Genomic DNA, 15,360 nt, shown 5'->3' on the forward strand with positions numbered 1-15,360 from the left:
ATGTTGCTGATGTCAGAATTTATTCAACTTTCAGCATGATCACAGGTTTTAAAAGACACAAAATCAACGTTGGAACGTTGGGGTATACCATTAAGGCAAAAAAAGAAATATAATTATGCTGTGACGTGTCAAACTAGGGGGTTTTCATGATTCTGAACTCATTCCAAGCATTAGTTTTGCACAAAAAACACTCCTTGGGCTAAATCCGGCCACTTGCCCAAATGTGTGATGACCTCATCGCATTTGTGATGAGGTGAAATCACTATACCTATGGCATGCATGAGATTAAGAAATCCGATATATTGTTGAAATAACAAACACAATTTTCACAAATAATTGTTTTCTATATCTTTATTCCCTGTAACAGAGTTGAGCTGTTATGATTTACGACCACATTTTAGAGTATAAATGACTCTAAAACATTGTAAAATAAGGTGTGAAATTGCCTCTTTCTGTAGCATGTTGTTAATACTCAATGTTTATTACTATTTCAAGCGAACATTTTTTACTCAAATATTTGCTTCTGGGGGGTCCCGTGAAGAAAATATATTCAGATGGGGGTCCACGGCAAAATACAGATAATTCTGGGGGACCTTGACATGAAAAGGTTTGAGCACCACTGATAGTTTTAACTGTCAGGATTTAGAAGACATTTGTAGAATCTGGTCTCTTTAACCACTCAGTTCCTCTGCAAGCAACATAACAGTGTTAAATACATTCAAAATATTTAACAGCTAGTACAGTCTGTTGTTACTACAGGCATGGCTTTCATAATTCCATCACAAATAATACAGTTGGCACACTGTGGTTTTGGAAGAATCAGGACATTTACTTACTTTTAAAGTACTTGATCAGTTCCTTGGATATTTTATTTCTGATTGCGACTCATCTCAATCATATTTTGAGTCAATCGATGGAAAACCTGGATTACACATGGCATCTTTCTGATACTATACAGTGGCATAAAAGAAAGTCTCAGATATTCATTGTTGTTAAAAATCCAGAGCCAATTACCCTTAAATGTCATATACCCAGTAAAAGGAGCAGGGGGATCTTTTTAATGGTACAGGATGCATTTTCTATTTAGGAAAATAAGCCACCAAAGGAGTGGATTTAAAGATCACCCCCCTGATCCCCCTCCAGGCAAATCACACTCTGTAAATACTGTAAATACTAAATATGTTTTTGACAGGAAAACGTTTTAAATTGCGTTGTGATACAGGACCGCTAGCGTCGATTGCTCTCTTACACACTTGTTTAAAGTCTAGGCATTACATTAACATACATCATTAGAGTTAATAATTAGAGAAACAGTTTCTCACTTCAGTAGGAAATTAAAATTATTTAGAAAACTCCATCCAGCAGCAGTGCCCACAACCAGTGGTGGGAAGTAACTATAGTGCATTTGCTCAAGTACTGTAACTTCAGTACAATTTTATTTGTACTTTTACTTGAGTTTTTCCAATACTTTAACTTCTACTCCACTTTTACTCAAGTACATTTTGAATTTCGGACTTCTACTTGTATTTCTACATTGCAGTATTGATACTTTTACTTAAGTAAAAAAAAAGAGAAGATGTGAGTACTTTTTCCACCACTGCCCACAACCACTATTAGCACAGCCACGTCATACAGAGACCAAATGAGATGAATTAGTTTACACCTTGTTAGCTAAAAAGATATAATGTGACAAATAAATAAAAGTAATAAAATATATCCCTCCCCACAAAAACATATTATACTGACAATGTGTAACGTATACTAACTATTAAGACTTCACAAGTCCTCCATAGAGCCCGCAAGTCCTGACGTCACTCGTTCATCCCCAAGTCCAAAAATAAAAGAAATCTCAAAAGTCTCTGCGATATTGTCAGGGAGGTGTCTCTGTATCGTTATATTGTCAGGGAGGTGTCTCTATCGTTATATTGTCAGGGAGGTGTCTCTGTATCGTTATATTGTCAGGGAGGTGTCTGTATCGTTATATTGTCAGGGAGGTGTCTCTATCGTTATATTGTCAGGGAGGTGTCTCTGTATCGTTATATTGTCAGGGAGGTGTCTCTATCGTTATATTGTCAGGGAGGTGTCTCTGTATCGTTATATTGTCAGGGAGGTGTCTCTGTCTCGTTATATTGTCAGGGAGGTGTCTCTGTATCGTTATATTGTCAGGGAGGTGTCTGTCTCGTTATATTGTCAGGGAGGTGTCTCTGTATCGTTATATTGTCAGGGAGGTGTCTCTATCGTTATATTGTCAGGGAGGTGTCTCTGTATCGTTATATTGTCAGGGAGGTGTCTCTGTATCGTTATATTGTCAGGGAGGTGTCTCTATCGTTATATTGTCAGGGAGGTGTCTCTATCGTTATATTGTCAGGGAGGTGTCTCTGTATCGTTATATTGTCAGGGAGGTGTCTCTGTATCGTTATATTGTCAGGGAGGTGTCTCTATCGTTATATTGTCAGGGAGGTGTCTCTGTATCGTTATATTGTCAGGGAGGTGTCTCTATCGTTATATTGTCAGGGAGGTGTCTCTGTCTCGTTATATTGTCAGGGAGGTGTCTCTGTATCGTTATATTGTCAGGGAGGTGTCTCTATCGTTATATTGTCAGGGAGGTGTCTCTGTCTCGTTATATTGTCAGGGAGGTGTCTCTGTATCGTTATATTGTCAGGGAGGTGTCTCTATCGTTATATTGTCAGGGAGGTGTCTCTGTCTCGTTATATTGTCAGGGAGGTGTCTCTGCATCGTTATATTGTCAGAGAGGTGTCTCTGTATCGTTATATTGTCAGGGAGGTGTCTCTGTCTCGTTATATTGTCAGGGAGGTGTCTCTGCATCGTTATATTGTCAGAGAGGTGTATCTGTATCGTATCGTAAAAGAACACGGGTAGGATGTATAAATGACGTCAGACTATGGTGCTCTATAGCCTTTGTAGAGAGCCAGACAGACATCCAACATGGCAAACATGCCTGCCAGTTCATGGACATAAAACATAATAACTGCAGCTTTCAGCAGGGTCTAAGGCCTTGGGAAGACAAAACATTTTCCCACAATTTTGCCTCAGCAAAGTATGAGGCGGGGGGTTGGGGGCAGGGCTGTGTGGGTGTGCGTGGCAGCAGAGACGCAAGCATGGAATCCTCTTGGCGTTCACGCTGGGCAAGACCTTTGGCGGACGGAAGTAGCGGGCTTTTGGGACCGAGGCTAGTCAGGCTACTTGGTGTTTGAGTAAGGACGCGCTGTGATTGGCCCCCAGTGCACTTGTGCAAGGATGCGCTGTGATTGGCCAGTAGCCACGCTGTGTGGCAGTCGGGGCAAACGCTCTCGCCAGAACAGGATTTACTATATTCTGTGCATATCGATCGGCTCGCTACTCCAACAGGGCTGAGTCGGCTAAGCGAACGTTGCAACGTTGGACACGGCAGTGTCTCTCGTATTGAGCCACGACGGCGCGCCTCCGCCGCGGTCTGAAACGGTGCGTTATCCCCTACTACTAGTATGAAGGGGGCGTGACCAGTTACTCAAACGCCGAGGCCATTCCATGCTTGCAGCCGAGACACAGCCCCCTCAGGTCAGGGTTGTCCAGGGTTCAGAAGAAGAAGACCGCAAAGCACTGTAATAATGACTCATTAGCGAAGTAGATCTCAAGAAAGAGAGAAAAATGATTCCCCAATATTGTCTCCATCAGTCAGGTCGTGCTCAGTTCATCAACATTACTATAACCTTCATTGTTTTATCTACTATCATTACCATTGTTATTACATTATTCCAGTACTGCTAAATATCCCTCATAACAACACGAACCATCCGTTGTTAGAAGTGCAGTATAAGAGAGGGGTCCAGTCTGGCCCTGAAACATGACCGTCAGTATCATCATGACACTACTCGCACTACTCGTCCATTTACAGCCCTTATACTGTACGTCTACCGTACATTAGAAACCTTCACGTTTCAAATATAAAGTGCTCACCCCAGAGCCACGGATGTTACATAGGTCCTCGGGGGGGGGGGGGGGGGGGGGGGGGGGTATAAGTACCCGTAGCTTCAGTATTGTTCAATGAAAAAGCATTTTAATCTAATCGGTGGCCATTTTCTCAGTTTTCTCTCCTACGTGGGGCTGTGGCTCAGGAGGTCGAGCAGGTCATCCAATGATCCATGGGTCGGCGGTTCAAATCCCAAGTGTCCTTGGGCAAGACGACGCTGAACCCCAAATTACTCCTGATGTCCTGGTTGGTGCCTTGCATGGCTTCTGCCGCAATCGGTGTATGAATGTGTGAATGTAATGTAATGCACAATCTATGTAAAGCACCTTGGATAAAGGCGCTATATAAATGCACCATTTACCATTTATGGTAAATTATCAGTTTTGGGGTGCATACCATACGTTTAGTTCGACAAACCCGTGCTGCGGGTAAAAAAATTGCCCGTGGATCTCGACATCTGTGGTGGGTTAAAACGAATCCGTGCTGCGGGTTAAAAATCACCCGTGGTTTGGGGAGGGTGTGTCTTGACTGTCTAACTAAACACATGCACATCAGTTTCTTTTTCGCATGCGTGCCCCTATTGGTTTTGGAGGTGTACTGCACTCTGACTACATTATAACTAGCTTAACTAATGAGAAAAATGTCCACCGATGTGATTAAAATGCTTTTTTTTATTGAAGACTAGAGAAGCTACGGTACTAAGACCCACCCGAGGAGAATCCTGACCTCCGTGGCTCTGGGGTGAGACCTTTCTATTTGACACGTGAGCGTTGACGCAGACGCTATAGCGCTGTAAATGTTAGCGCTGTAACGTTAGCGCTGTAAATGCAGAACGTGCGTAATATATAAAACGCGGTGAAGTTCCGCCCCCGGCGCTCCGCGGTCCAGGGGAGCTATAGGGGTCAGAGGTCACTCAGAGGTGACTCTGAGGTCAGACGTTGTTCTTCAGGTTGTTGAGCTCCAGCTCCAGCTGTCGTATTCGGACGTCCTTGGACGTCAGCTCCTCTTTCAGACGCCGCAGTTCGTCCTGCTGCCGGAAGAACATCCGCAGGAGCTGCAACAACAACCACAACCACAACAAGACATCTCAATCACAAAGGCTAAACGTATGGAATGTAGATAGCATTTTATAGAATCTGGTCTCACGTCTCAATCATAGACTGTAAAAAGATATGGACAAAGCGTTCTCCGGGTCTGATATGGACTTAAGATGAAGCTTGTCAGTCCTTGAATTGTAAATCGCCATCTTTCTAGATCCGTTTGGGCCCAGCTGGCCATTGGCTGGCCCAGACAACGAGGCGGGACTTCCCCCCTTCTTCTTCGTTGGTTTTTATTTTGACTCGAACGGGGGGTGGCTCCCGATCATAGACTGTAACGGTAGCCACGCCCCTCAGAACATACTCGACTTTATGGTAATTTTATAAATAAATGGGACCATAATTTTCCAAAAAGAATATTATGACATTAGAAATGAGACTTTAAACTAGTGACTGGAAGCAGAAAGTATTCATGACCATGTTTATTAAGTTAATACAGTCTAGGTGAAGTTGGGCCCAAATACATGGGCCTCTATGGAGCTATGGAGGTTTTTGGGCCCAATGACAGCGCCACAACAGGCCATTATATGAACTTTCAGGAAGTCCCGATTTCCTTAGTGGCTTCACAGAATATCTGTCTGACTGCCCCCCTGGTTAAATATCTGTCTGACTGCCCCCCTGGTCTGAATGAGTTCATTGTGTCAGTATTTTCTCCAGAGACGCACCTCGTTTTCTGTCCTTGGTGGAACGTTTTCCAGAAGGTCGATGCCGTTAACCACGCCCCCACTCCTCTTGTCCTTGGCCGGGGGCGGGGCTTTGAACACCAGCTGGTTGGGGCGGCTGTAGCCTTCCTTTAGAGACATCAACACCGGCTCTGAGGTGCACACACACACACACGCACGCACACGCACGCACACACACACACACAGATATTGGGGAGGGGGGAGTGACACACAGCAAAGGTCGTCGGGATCGGGAGTCGAACCCGCGACACGCTGTCGGCTTGTATTAGCAGCGTAGGTGCCCTGACCGCTAGGCCGGCCCGGGCCTATTACAGTCAGCCAATGAGAACAGTGTGTGAATAAAACCAACCTTTGTCGACTCCACTGAGCCACTCGCTGGCCGTCAGCGCCGGTTCTGTCCCCGCTGTCATTGGGTAGAGGTCCTCCTGGTATGTGTCTGACTGGACACAACAACACACACGCACGCACCACACACATGCACGCACACACGCACGCACGCACCACACACATGCACGCACGCAAATGTGACAAAGTCATGTCATGTCTGTTGCCTGCGTGCAGACATAAAATGGCGCAACGTGTATATTGAAAAATGAAAAGAGAGACTTATGGATTTGGCTGTGGAGACCCCTGGCCTCTAGCCCCTAGTCTAAAGTGGCTATACCACTCACACGCTATTAATTTGCGCATATCATACCGGGGATCAGCTGACTGTTAAAGGGAATGGCACCCGCCACGCTGATTGGGTTGATGGAGGTGACGCCCCTAAACACACCCGTGACTAATTCAGGACCGTTTTGCGCACGCGCCACGGTGCCGGAGAGCGCATCTTACCGTGGTCATAATTGCAAAATGACATTGGCCACGCCAACTCTTAAAATTCTGTCATATTATACATGGCAGAAAATATGAAGTTCTTAATGGGACTCTAAGGTTTTTCAGAAGACTAAATAGTACTAGACTAGTATGACTAAATGGTGTGTTATTCAAAACACTAAATCCAAATATTGTGAAAGAATACTGACCCTCCTGGGTACGATCATGGAAATGGGTTCGATCAGTCCCTTCAGAGTCACCAGCTTGTAGAAACGGAACACCTCACAGGCCGCCACGTCCAACCCGTGCTTCGGCATCACACCTGGAAGCAAAAAACAACCACACGTTTGCAAGGCCCTTTATGCTTATAATATCTGAATTGACGCCATATTCAGATATCCAGTCTCTAGATACTGTCTCTGCCCAGCCACTAAGTTATAATACTGTAGCTCTGTTTTGATTTTAGCCTACATGCATTTGGCCTAAGTTGATAGCAGCTCTTGGAACATTTGGGTTTAACTTTGGCTCTTTTTGGTAACTATTAATCATTATTTATCATTTGAAATCCATCAGTCCTTTCTGTAGGACAGCAGACCTGAACTAAATGACTTACAGAGTCCTTTCTGTAGGACAGGAGACCTGAACTAAATGACTTACAGAGTCCTTTCTGCGGAACAGGAGATCTGAACTCCATCAGGTACTGCAGGTAGGGTTTACTTACAGAGTCCTTTCTGCGGAACAGGAGATCTGAACTCCATCAGGTACTGCAGGTAGGGTTTACTTACAGAGTCCTTTCTGCGGAACAGGAGATCTGAACTCCATCAGGTACTGCAGGTAGGGTTTACTTACAGAGTCCTTTCTGCGGAACAGGAGATCTGAACTCCATCAGGTACTGCAGGTAGGGTTTACTTACATAGTCCTTTCTGCGGAGCAGGAGATCTGAACTCCATCAGGTACTGCAGGTAGGGCTTCTCTGTCATGATCTCATAGTAACGAATGTTTCCGTCGCCCTGCAGAGAAGACACCACAGTTTGACATGTTAAATAGATATACCGGAAGTGGTTTTGCTCCGTCAGAAAAATAATCCCCCCTCGTTGACGATATCTAGCTTTATTTGTGGTGTGTGTGTGTGTGCATGCGTGTACCTTCCCAGCCAGGTACAGCATGTGTGTGTCTGCGTCATAAAAGGGGAACAGCATTCCTGACAGTCCGTCTATCTCCTCCTCAACCAGAGGCATGGATAGGTCCTCCTGGAGAGACAAACACAAGTTACAATTTATCAGACGCTCTTAATCCAGAGAGAACAACACATGGTGATACGGGGTCCCCAAATTATTTTCAAAAAAATATATATATATTATTATTTTTGCAACTGAATGGCTGGAAAATGGAAATGAAGAGTTTGCATAAACTTTCCTTAATGATATCTGGTTTCAGTATTAATTTATGATATATTTTCTCTATTATTGGTCAGTTTGTATTGGCGGTGGGGAGCCAAAAAGGTTGAGAACCCCCGATCTAGGATCATCAGTAAAGCAACAACACACACTCACACACTCACACACACACACACACACACACACACACACACACCTGAACACACACACACACCTGGTCCCAGAGTGCGATCTGTCGTGTGTTCCAGCGGGACACTCCTGTGGTCAGCAGTCTCTTCACGTTGCCCATGAACACCACTCTGTTCACACGGTGGTTCTTACAGTTAGCCTCCTGTAGGGGGAGACAGAGAGAGAGAGAGAGAGAGAGAGAGAGAGAGAGAATGACACCAGAGTTTGCAGACAAAAATTATGAGGAAAAAATGTTCATCGATGACCTTTTTTCACTGAAGAAAAATATTAAAATAATAAAAATAATAATAAATAATAAAAAGACAAATGTATTGACACCCTCTCACCTGGAGAACCCTATAGAACTCTCACCCTCTCACCTGGAGAACCCTATAGAACTCACCCTCTCACCTGGAGACCCCTATAGAACTCTCACCCTCTCACCTGGAGAACGCGTCCGGTGCGCGGCTCGATGATGCGCAGCTTCTTGTCCTTGCAGCTGGTGGCCAGCAGGCTGCCGTCGGCGTTGAAGGACATGTTGAGGATGACGTCTGTGTGGCAGTCGATCATCTTCACCGGCTCGCCGATCTCCAGGTTCCAGATGAGGACCTGAAACATTTTACACTGGTTTGTAGACATCAGTGATGACTACAAACCAGTGACTACAACATGACGTAAGTTACCGTCCTGATGACTACAAACCAGTGAATACAACATGATGTAAGTTACCGTCCTGATGACTACAAACCAGTGAATACAACATGACGTAAGTTACCATCCTGATGACTACAAACCAGTGAATACAACATGATGTAAGTTACCATCCTGATGACTACAAACCAGTGAATACAACATGACGTAAGTTATCATCCTGAGGACTACAAACCAGTGAATACAACATGATGTAAGTTACCGTCCTGATGACTACAAACCAGTGAATACAACATGACGTAAGTTACCATCCTGATGACTACAAACCAGTGAATACAACATGACGTAAGTTACCATCCTGATGACTACAAACCAGTGAATACAACATGACGTAAGTTACCATCCTGATGACTACAAACCAGTGAATACAACATGACGTAAGTTATCATCCCGAGGACTACAAACCAGTGAATACAACATGACGTAAGTTACCATCCTGATGACTACAAACCAGTGACTACAACATGACATAAATTACCATCCTGATGACTACAAACCAATCCCGCTGCTTGGAAGCCACTCACCTTGTAGTCATACCCAGCGCTGAACAGGATCCCGCTGCTGGTGGGGTGCCACTCGATGAGACCGACCCGCCGGCTGTGACCGTACAGTTCCATCAGCGCTTCCGTCATGTTCCGCCGAAGACCGCCTTCTGGCACCTCCCAGATTCGGACCTGATGTGTGCACGCCACACAACCACGCCAAGCAACCACGCATGCACACACACACACACAGAGTATGTACAGTAGTCAGTAGTAGTATTTACATATTCTATTTTTGATCCACTCTTCTACCCACTTTCAATCAACCGTAGATTAGGTTTTTTTTGGTCGACAAAATCAACCGTATGTTTCTTTTGGTCAACAAAATCCGCCCGATCGCCCGACCAGGGTTTACTCACTGAAGCATCTTCAGAGCAGGATGTTGTTTTATTGGGTTAGGGTTAGACTCAGATTAGGTGTTTAGGGGTAGGGGTTAGGGGGTAGGGGTTAGGTGGTAGGGGTTAGGGGTCTAGGGGTTAGGGTTACTCACTGAAGCATCTTCAGAGCAGGACGCGATGATGTTTTCAAAGAAGGGATTCCACTTGATGTCCAGCACGTTCCCCTGGTGGCCGCACACTTTGGGGTGGTGGGGGTCGATGCGACCTGACTGGAAGACAATTTGATACAACACATTGTATTAATGTACCACGATGTAGTCATTAGACTGGAACACACTTAAATACAGTACAACGTATTGTATTCATGTCAGTGGGGTAAAGTAACATTTACTCAAGTGACTTTCTCTTTTTTTCTCTTTTTGTCAGGAGAAACCTGCCCAATGAAAGCTCATGAAATGTAGACGACAAGATCGACACCCTAGTTATACTGTCATGCTCGTAGAACGCAGTACCACGCCGTGGTACCAGTACTTTTTTTGACGTGCACGCTCAGGGACGGAACGGAACGAACAGTGCATGTGTGTGCGCACTAGAACGCGTCCCCCTAGATTCAAGAGAAGACGCACCTAATCAACCTTGCGTCACCACCAGACTTTCCAAGTACCCAGTGGTCTAGGTTTACTAGACCACTGGTGGTCTAGTAAACGCTAGTGTGCAGTATAGTCTACTTTTGTGTTTGTGTCTAAAACTCTCACACACTATTTAACAATAGGCTTAGGCTATATCAGCTGTTCTGTGTGCATGCCGCGATGCGCACATGCACGCACGTGACGTCATTAAAACGTTGTGGTACCAGTAAAACAACACCATGACACTGCCTGCCTCCTAAGCTAGGCCACACGCATCGCAAAAGGCCTGATTAGATGGCAAGCTGCGAGCAAGCTGTACGACCACAGCGGCAGCCTAGAAGCGACAACAGCTGCTAATGTTATGAACTGGACAGCAGGAAAGCGACTACAAAACACAGTCATTGAACCACGTCGCACAGAACGTCGAAAACGGACGCAAACAACGGCCGTGAGGTTGTGACACAAACTCAAATACACGTTACTAAAATAATAACAATACTAATATGGGGGACACAGCGGAGACGGCGCTTCTTTCACCTGACACATATTACTGTCACGCCCCGCTCTTCTGCCTTTGTATTTGAGCCGTACTATGGCTCCAAACCCTGAACTCTTATTATGGCGTGACCATTTATGACATGACTATTTTGTGTTTAGTTCATGTTCTGTAATGCCTTGAATGTACAACACAAGCGCTTGTCATGTGTGTTGCCTTTGAACTCATTAGGTTTTGGACTTATTCTGTATGTTCTGTATTTGGTGCCGTGTCATTAGTCAGAAGGTTCATTGTTCCGAAATTACTATCCCTATCTCTAACCCTAACCTAAACCTAACCGCAAGCACGGGAGCAAACCTAAACCTAACCGCAAGCACGGGAGCACGGGACTTCGGATCTATGGGCAGTTTCCCTGTATTTTGCCTTGTGGTGTTTGGTTTTGGTTTACTGTCAACTCTGTTGTTGTTTTGCTTGTGTACCTGATTATTGTATCCTAGTCACCTGTGTTCTGTTCGCCTGTTAGCCTATCCTGTGTTTGATTGTATTTTGAGTTCACCTGTGTCCTGTTACCCCTGTCTATTTAACTACTTTGTTTGCAGTGTTTCCTTGTTGGTCAGTAGACCTATGTCGAGTGAGTTTTGTTTCTGTAACGTTACGTCTTGCCTATGTTAATTGCCTTTTGGAATACCTCTGATTTATGGTTATTTCTAGCACATTTACTTCTACTCTGAGTAGGGACACAGGACTGACTGTGAATGAACTTGGTGTGGCAATGACCAACAGAGACCAGTGGAAGCAGCTTGTGTCGCAGATCTCGAGGGCACTCGAAGGATGTAGCCGCAATTTGCAACTCTAGATTTTAGAAAAATAATCACTTGCAGAGGATGTCTTGACAGAAAGTAGCTCATAACATGTCTACGGTGGATTTTTATGAAAAACAAGCTCGGCAGATTGAAAGAGGATAATTCAAGCTTGGACTACAGCTGCAATGTTGGTGAGTTTAACGTTGTTTAAGACAAGCAAATCACAAACCAAAAATGATGAATAGGAAGTGGATGGAGCTTGTTGCAACTCTAGATTCAACCTAGCCCTCCAAGCAGAACCCAATGCTACTGAAGTTTCTGACATTTGTTAGACCCAGTGCATTGGGTCCTGTTGCATCAGTATCCTGCCACCTGGTACGCAGCCATATTAAAACATAAACAACGTTTTTATGGCCTGTCTGCGCTCTTTGACAACATTTTTTCGTGTGAGGGTTTCTGAATCTGTGAAGTATAAGTACCCATACATGCCGCTGCGAATATCTCCTGTGGCGCGGAAGCCGGTAAGTATTTTTTTAGTTTGACCGATTTGGTCGCTTTGATTCTTCTCTTCCTTCCTTGTTTATTGATACCTCATTGTACCGCCTATCTGGCTAGCTAGTGGCGCTATAGCTATGACAGAGCAGATCAGAGGCAGGGACGTAGCCGCACAAGCCAACCGCACACCGGGAGGCGGTACAATAAACGGTAAACAAACAAGAAGAAATAAAGCGACCAAATCGGTCAAACAAAGATTAAAAATACTTAACGGCTTCCGCACCACAGGAGATATTCGCAGCGGGATGTATAGGTACTTAAAGTTCCCGAATTCAGAATAACTCAAGTAAAAAAAGGCCGTCACACGCCGCAGATAGGATCTTAGAGAGCATGTTTACGTCCGCGTTCCAGAATTCCCATACGAAAATATAGTCATGAACAGGGACCCTACATAAAACTCATCAAAATATCAGAAAAGCTTTATGTAGGGTTCCGAGAGGGGCTAGATTCAAGGCAAATATTGTACTTTACTCCACTACATTCATTTGAAAACTTGAGTTACTAGTTACTCTGTAGTATTGATTATGACAAATCAACCACTTCAGCCCTATAGTTACATTTCGGCCATTTGAAAACAGCAGATCTATATAGCGTGAACCTGAAATGGAACAGAATCTGCACAATAATGTTACTTGAATTATATTTCCATGTGCTTTTACTCAAGTTCGTTTTGAATCCTGGACTTTTACTTGCGACAGTGTTTCTACATTGCAGTATTGATACTTTTGATTGATACTATTGATACTAATTCGTATTTTTCCCGTCACTGACAAATGTACAACAGCAATCATTAGCTTTTTTAAGAAGAAGAACAATAATTTAAAATTCAAAGGGTTTTATAAATCCAGACTGCATATTGTTATTGTAATGACCCAATATGTCCACAGTGTGGCACTGGTGCATATAAAAAGACCATAGGGTTCATGGACGGTTGAAACCTTTTGCTATCACTCATACAGTCATGAATGTTTGATGTGTTCTTTGTCCTTTTAGTGCTGACCTACTTCTGATTCAATCTGATATTTGACTAAGAGCTTTGTAGGTCATCACATCAGGCCTATGGCTGTTTATGCCAGTGCTTTTCAAGCCTTTTCATCTCAGGGTCCATTGTTTAGTTATTCAGTGTTTGAGCCACGGACCACCATTTGATGACATTTAGCCTCTCAGACCCAAAAACCTAAGAATTGTTGTTGGATAAGGTTTTGTCCACAATTCTATGCTGTATTGATGTTTGTACCATTAGGAGAGATAACAGGAGAACGCTGAGTAGTAGAAGTAAGAAGTAGAAGTAAAAGTAGCCAACTGAAAATTGGAAATACTCATCTGCATTATAGAATGCAAGAAAGAGACACATAAAGAAAGAAATATAGATGTTATGAAGAGCATCATGCATGTGATGGAAATAACTCCTAAGCTCAGCCTGTCTGGCCAAACACAGTATATTCAGAATACGGTAGATGAAAAGGTGTCACTGTGCACAGTCTAAAAGGCCTCAGTCAGACATACGAAACAGAGACAGAACATGTGTTCTGGGGGAGATGGGGGTGGGGGGTCAGAGCAGCTCACAATTCATTTTCAATCGGAGTCACATGGTTTTGACGAAACAGCCTTGCTTGATGGGGGGGGGGGGGGGGGGGGGGGGGGGGCAGAACAGAGCCATCAAGCAAGGCTGTTTCGTCAATACCATGTGACTCCCATTGAAAATGAATTAATAATAATACATTTTATTTATAAGGCGCCTTTCAGGGCACTCAAGGTCGCCATACAACAAGTTAAAAACAGAAAACAGTTAAGGCAAAAGCAGACAATAAAGTATAGCTTGCAGCAGAAAACAAAGATCAATCATAGGCCTGCCTAAACAGGTGGGTTTTGAGGTGGGTTTGAAATGAGGTGATTGAGTCCATGGTGAATTGTGAGCTGCCATGCCCACATGCCCAGGGGAAGCATGTGGTGCCCACATGCCAGTCTCAGTGCCATCTAGCTGCACCTTGGTGCCCACATGCCAGCGGTAGCATATGGTCGTTGGTCTCACTAGCCGTCAGTGCAATTATGTAAACCCAGGGGTGCCCATATGATCATTTTACAGTCAAACACTGTAAAATGATCATATCGGAACAGAGGACCCCTGCCCGCCACCCTGAAAAGCACTTGGAGTTGTAGGAGTTGAGGCATTTCACCATTGTGAAAATAGCGATCTACAAGAAAATAGCGATCTACAAGCTCTTCGCAACGTGAGCGGAAATGGCTCTGCATGCTAGTCTGTCTGTCTGTCCGCCAGCCCGTCCGTCCGCCCGCCCGTCCGTCCGTCCGTCCGTCTTGCTCATCATCTCATTGGAACCATCATCATATTCATATAAGTAGACTCTAAGTGCTCTCTAGTTGCTGAGACATTGATCCACTTATGGATCCTTGATGGCGTTAAGTGTTGTAAGAGAGAAAGAAACGTATATAGAATAGACACTCAGTGTCAGTATTCTGGAGAGAGAGTTGTGTGACCGACAGTGTTGTGATCTTATATTTGACCCTGTTGATCAAGGGTTTTAAGGGCTCATTATTTCACCGCTGACCATTAGGTTTCTGTCGGGTTGATTGTCTCTGTGACACATTTTTGCGCATGCAGTGAAATTGAATACTGATGAGGTCATCATGAGGTGTTGATTTCGTCGACTAAAACTATGATGAAAAATGATGGCCGACTACCTTTTTTCCACTGATGAAAACTAAATAGAAACTGAGCTACAGACTAAAACAGAGACTAAAACAGAGACAATTCTGTAGATTGTGTAGAACTAAAAGACAAGTCATTTGGTTGCATGCTGAAAATACAAGCTGTTGTGAGCTTTTAGATCTGTCTAAAATCAGGCATCACGGCGCCATCAAGGCCCCGCCCAAAATTATTTTTAGTCGACAGATTTCAGCCGACTAAAATACTATAATATTTAGTCGACTAAAACTACACAAATTCTAAAACATTATTTCAGATGGAATAAATGGGGCTAAAACTAAATGACACTTTAGTCCAAAAGACTATGACTAAAACTAAATCAAAATGTGCTAGTCACACACAGAAGTGGTGGCGCGTAATGGCGGGACTCAGCCAAGGAGTGTGTTTGTGAATACTTTCTTGGAACAACTTGCTGAGACACATTTTTAAT

General features: G+C 44.1%; 1 protein-coding gene across 3 annotated transcripts in view; it reads right to left on the minus strand.

Moving 5' to 3' along the window:
- Positions 1–2,637: 2,637 nt before the first annotated feature.
- coro2ba (coronin, actin binding protein, 2Ba) overlaps positions 2,638–15,360 on the minus strand; it is a 36,914-nt gene continuing 24,191 nt past the window's right edge. For 2 of the 3 annotated variants that reach the window (XM_083760145.1, XM_083760146.1), the window contains exons 3-12: positions 9,875–9,991; positions 9,367–9,516; positions 8,576–8,740; positions 8,178–8,294; positions 7,712–7,816; positions 7,480–7,576; positions 6,776–6,888; positions 6,100–6,190; positions 5,733–5,881; positions 2,638–5,024 (exon numbers count right to left, since the gene is read on the minus strand). In XM_083760145.1, the coding sequence (XP_083616271.1) occupies positions 4,902–5,024; positions 5,733–5,881; positions 6,100–6,190; positions 6,776–6,888; positions 7,480–7,576; positions 7,712–7,816; positions 8,178–8,294; positions 8,576–8,740; positions 9,367–9,516; positions 9,875–9,991 (1,227 nt within the window). In that variant the 3' untranslated portion in view covers positions 2,638–4,901. The remainder of the gene's footprint in view (positions 5,025–5,732; positions 5,882–6,099; positions 6,191–6,775; positions 6,889–7,479; positions 7,577–7,711; positions 7,817–8,177; positions 8,295–8,575; positions 8,741–9,366; positions 9,517–9,874; positions 9,992–15,360) is intronic. The other variant, XM_083760147.1, reaches the window with a different exon arrangement.

Source organism: Protomyctophum parallelum (genome assembly GCF_964188405.1).
Source record: "Protomyctophum parallelum genome assembly, chromosome: 2".
Taxonomy (NCBI): Eukaryota; Metazoa; Chordata; class Actinopteri; order Myctophiformes; family Myctophidae; genus Protomyctophum; species Protomyctophum parallelum.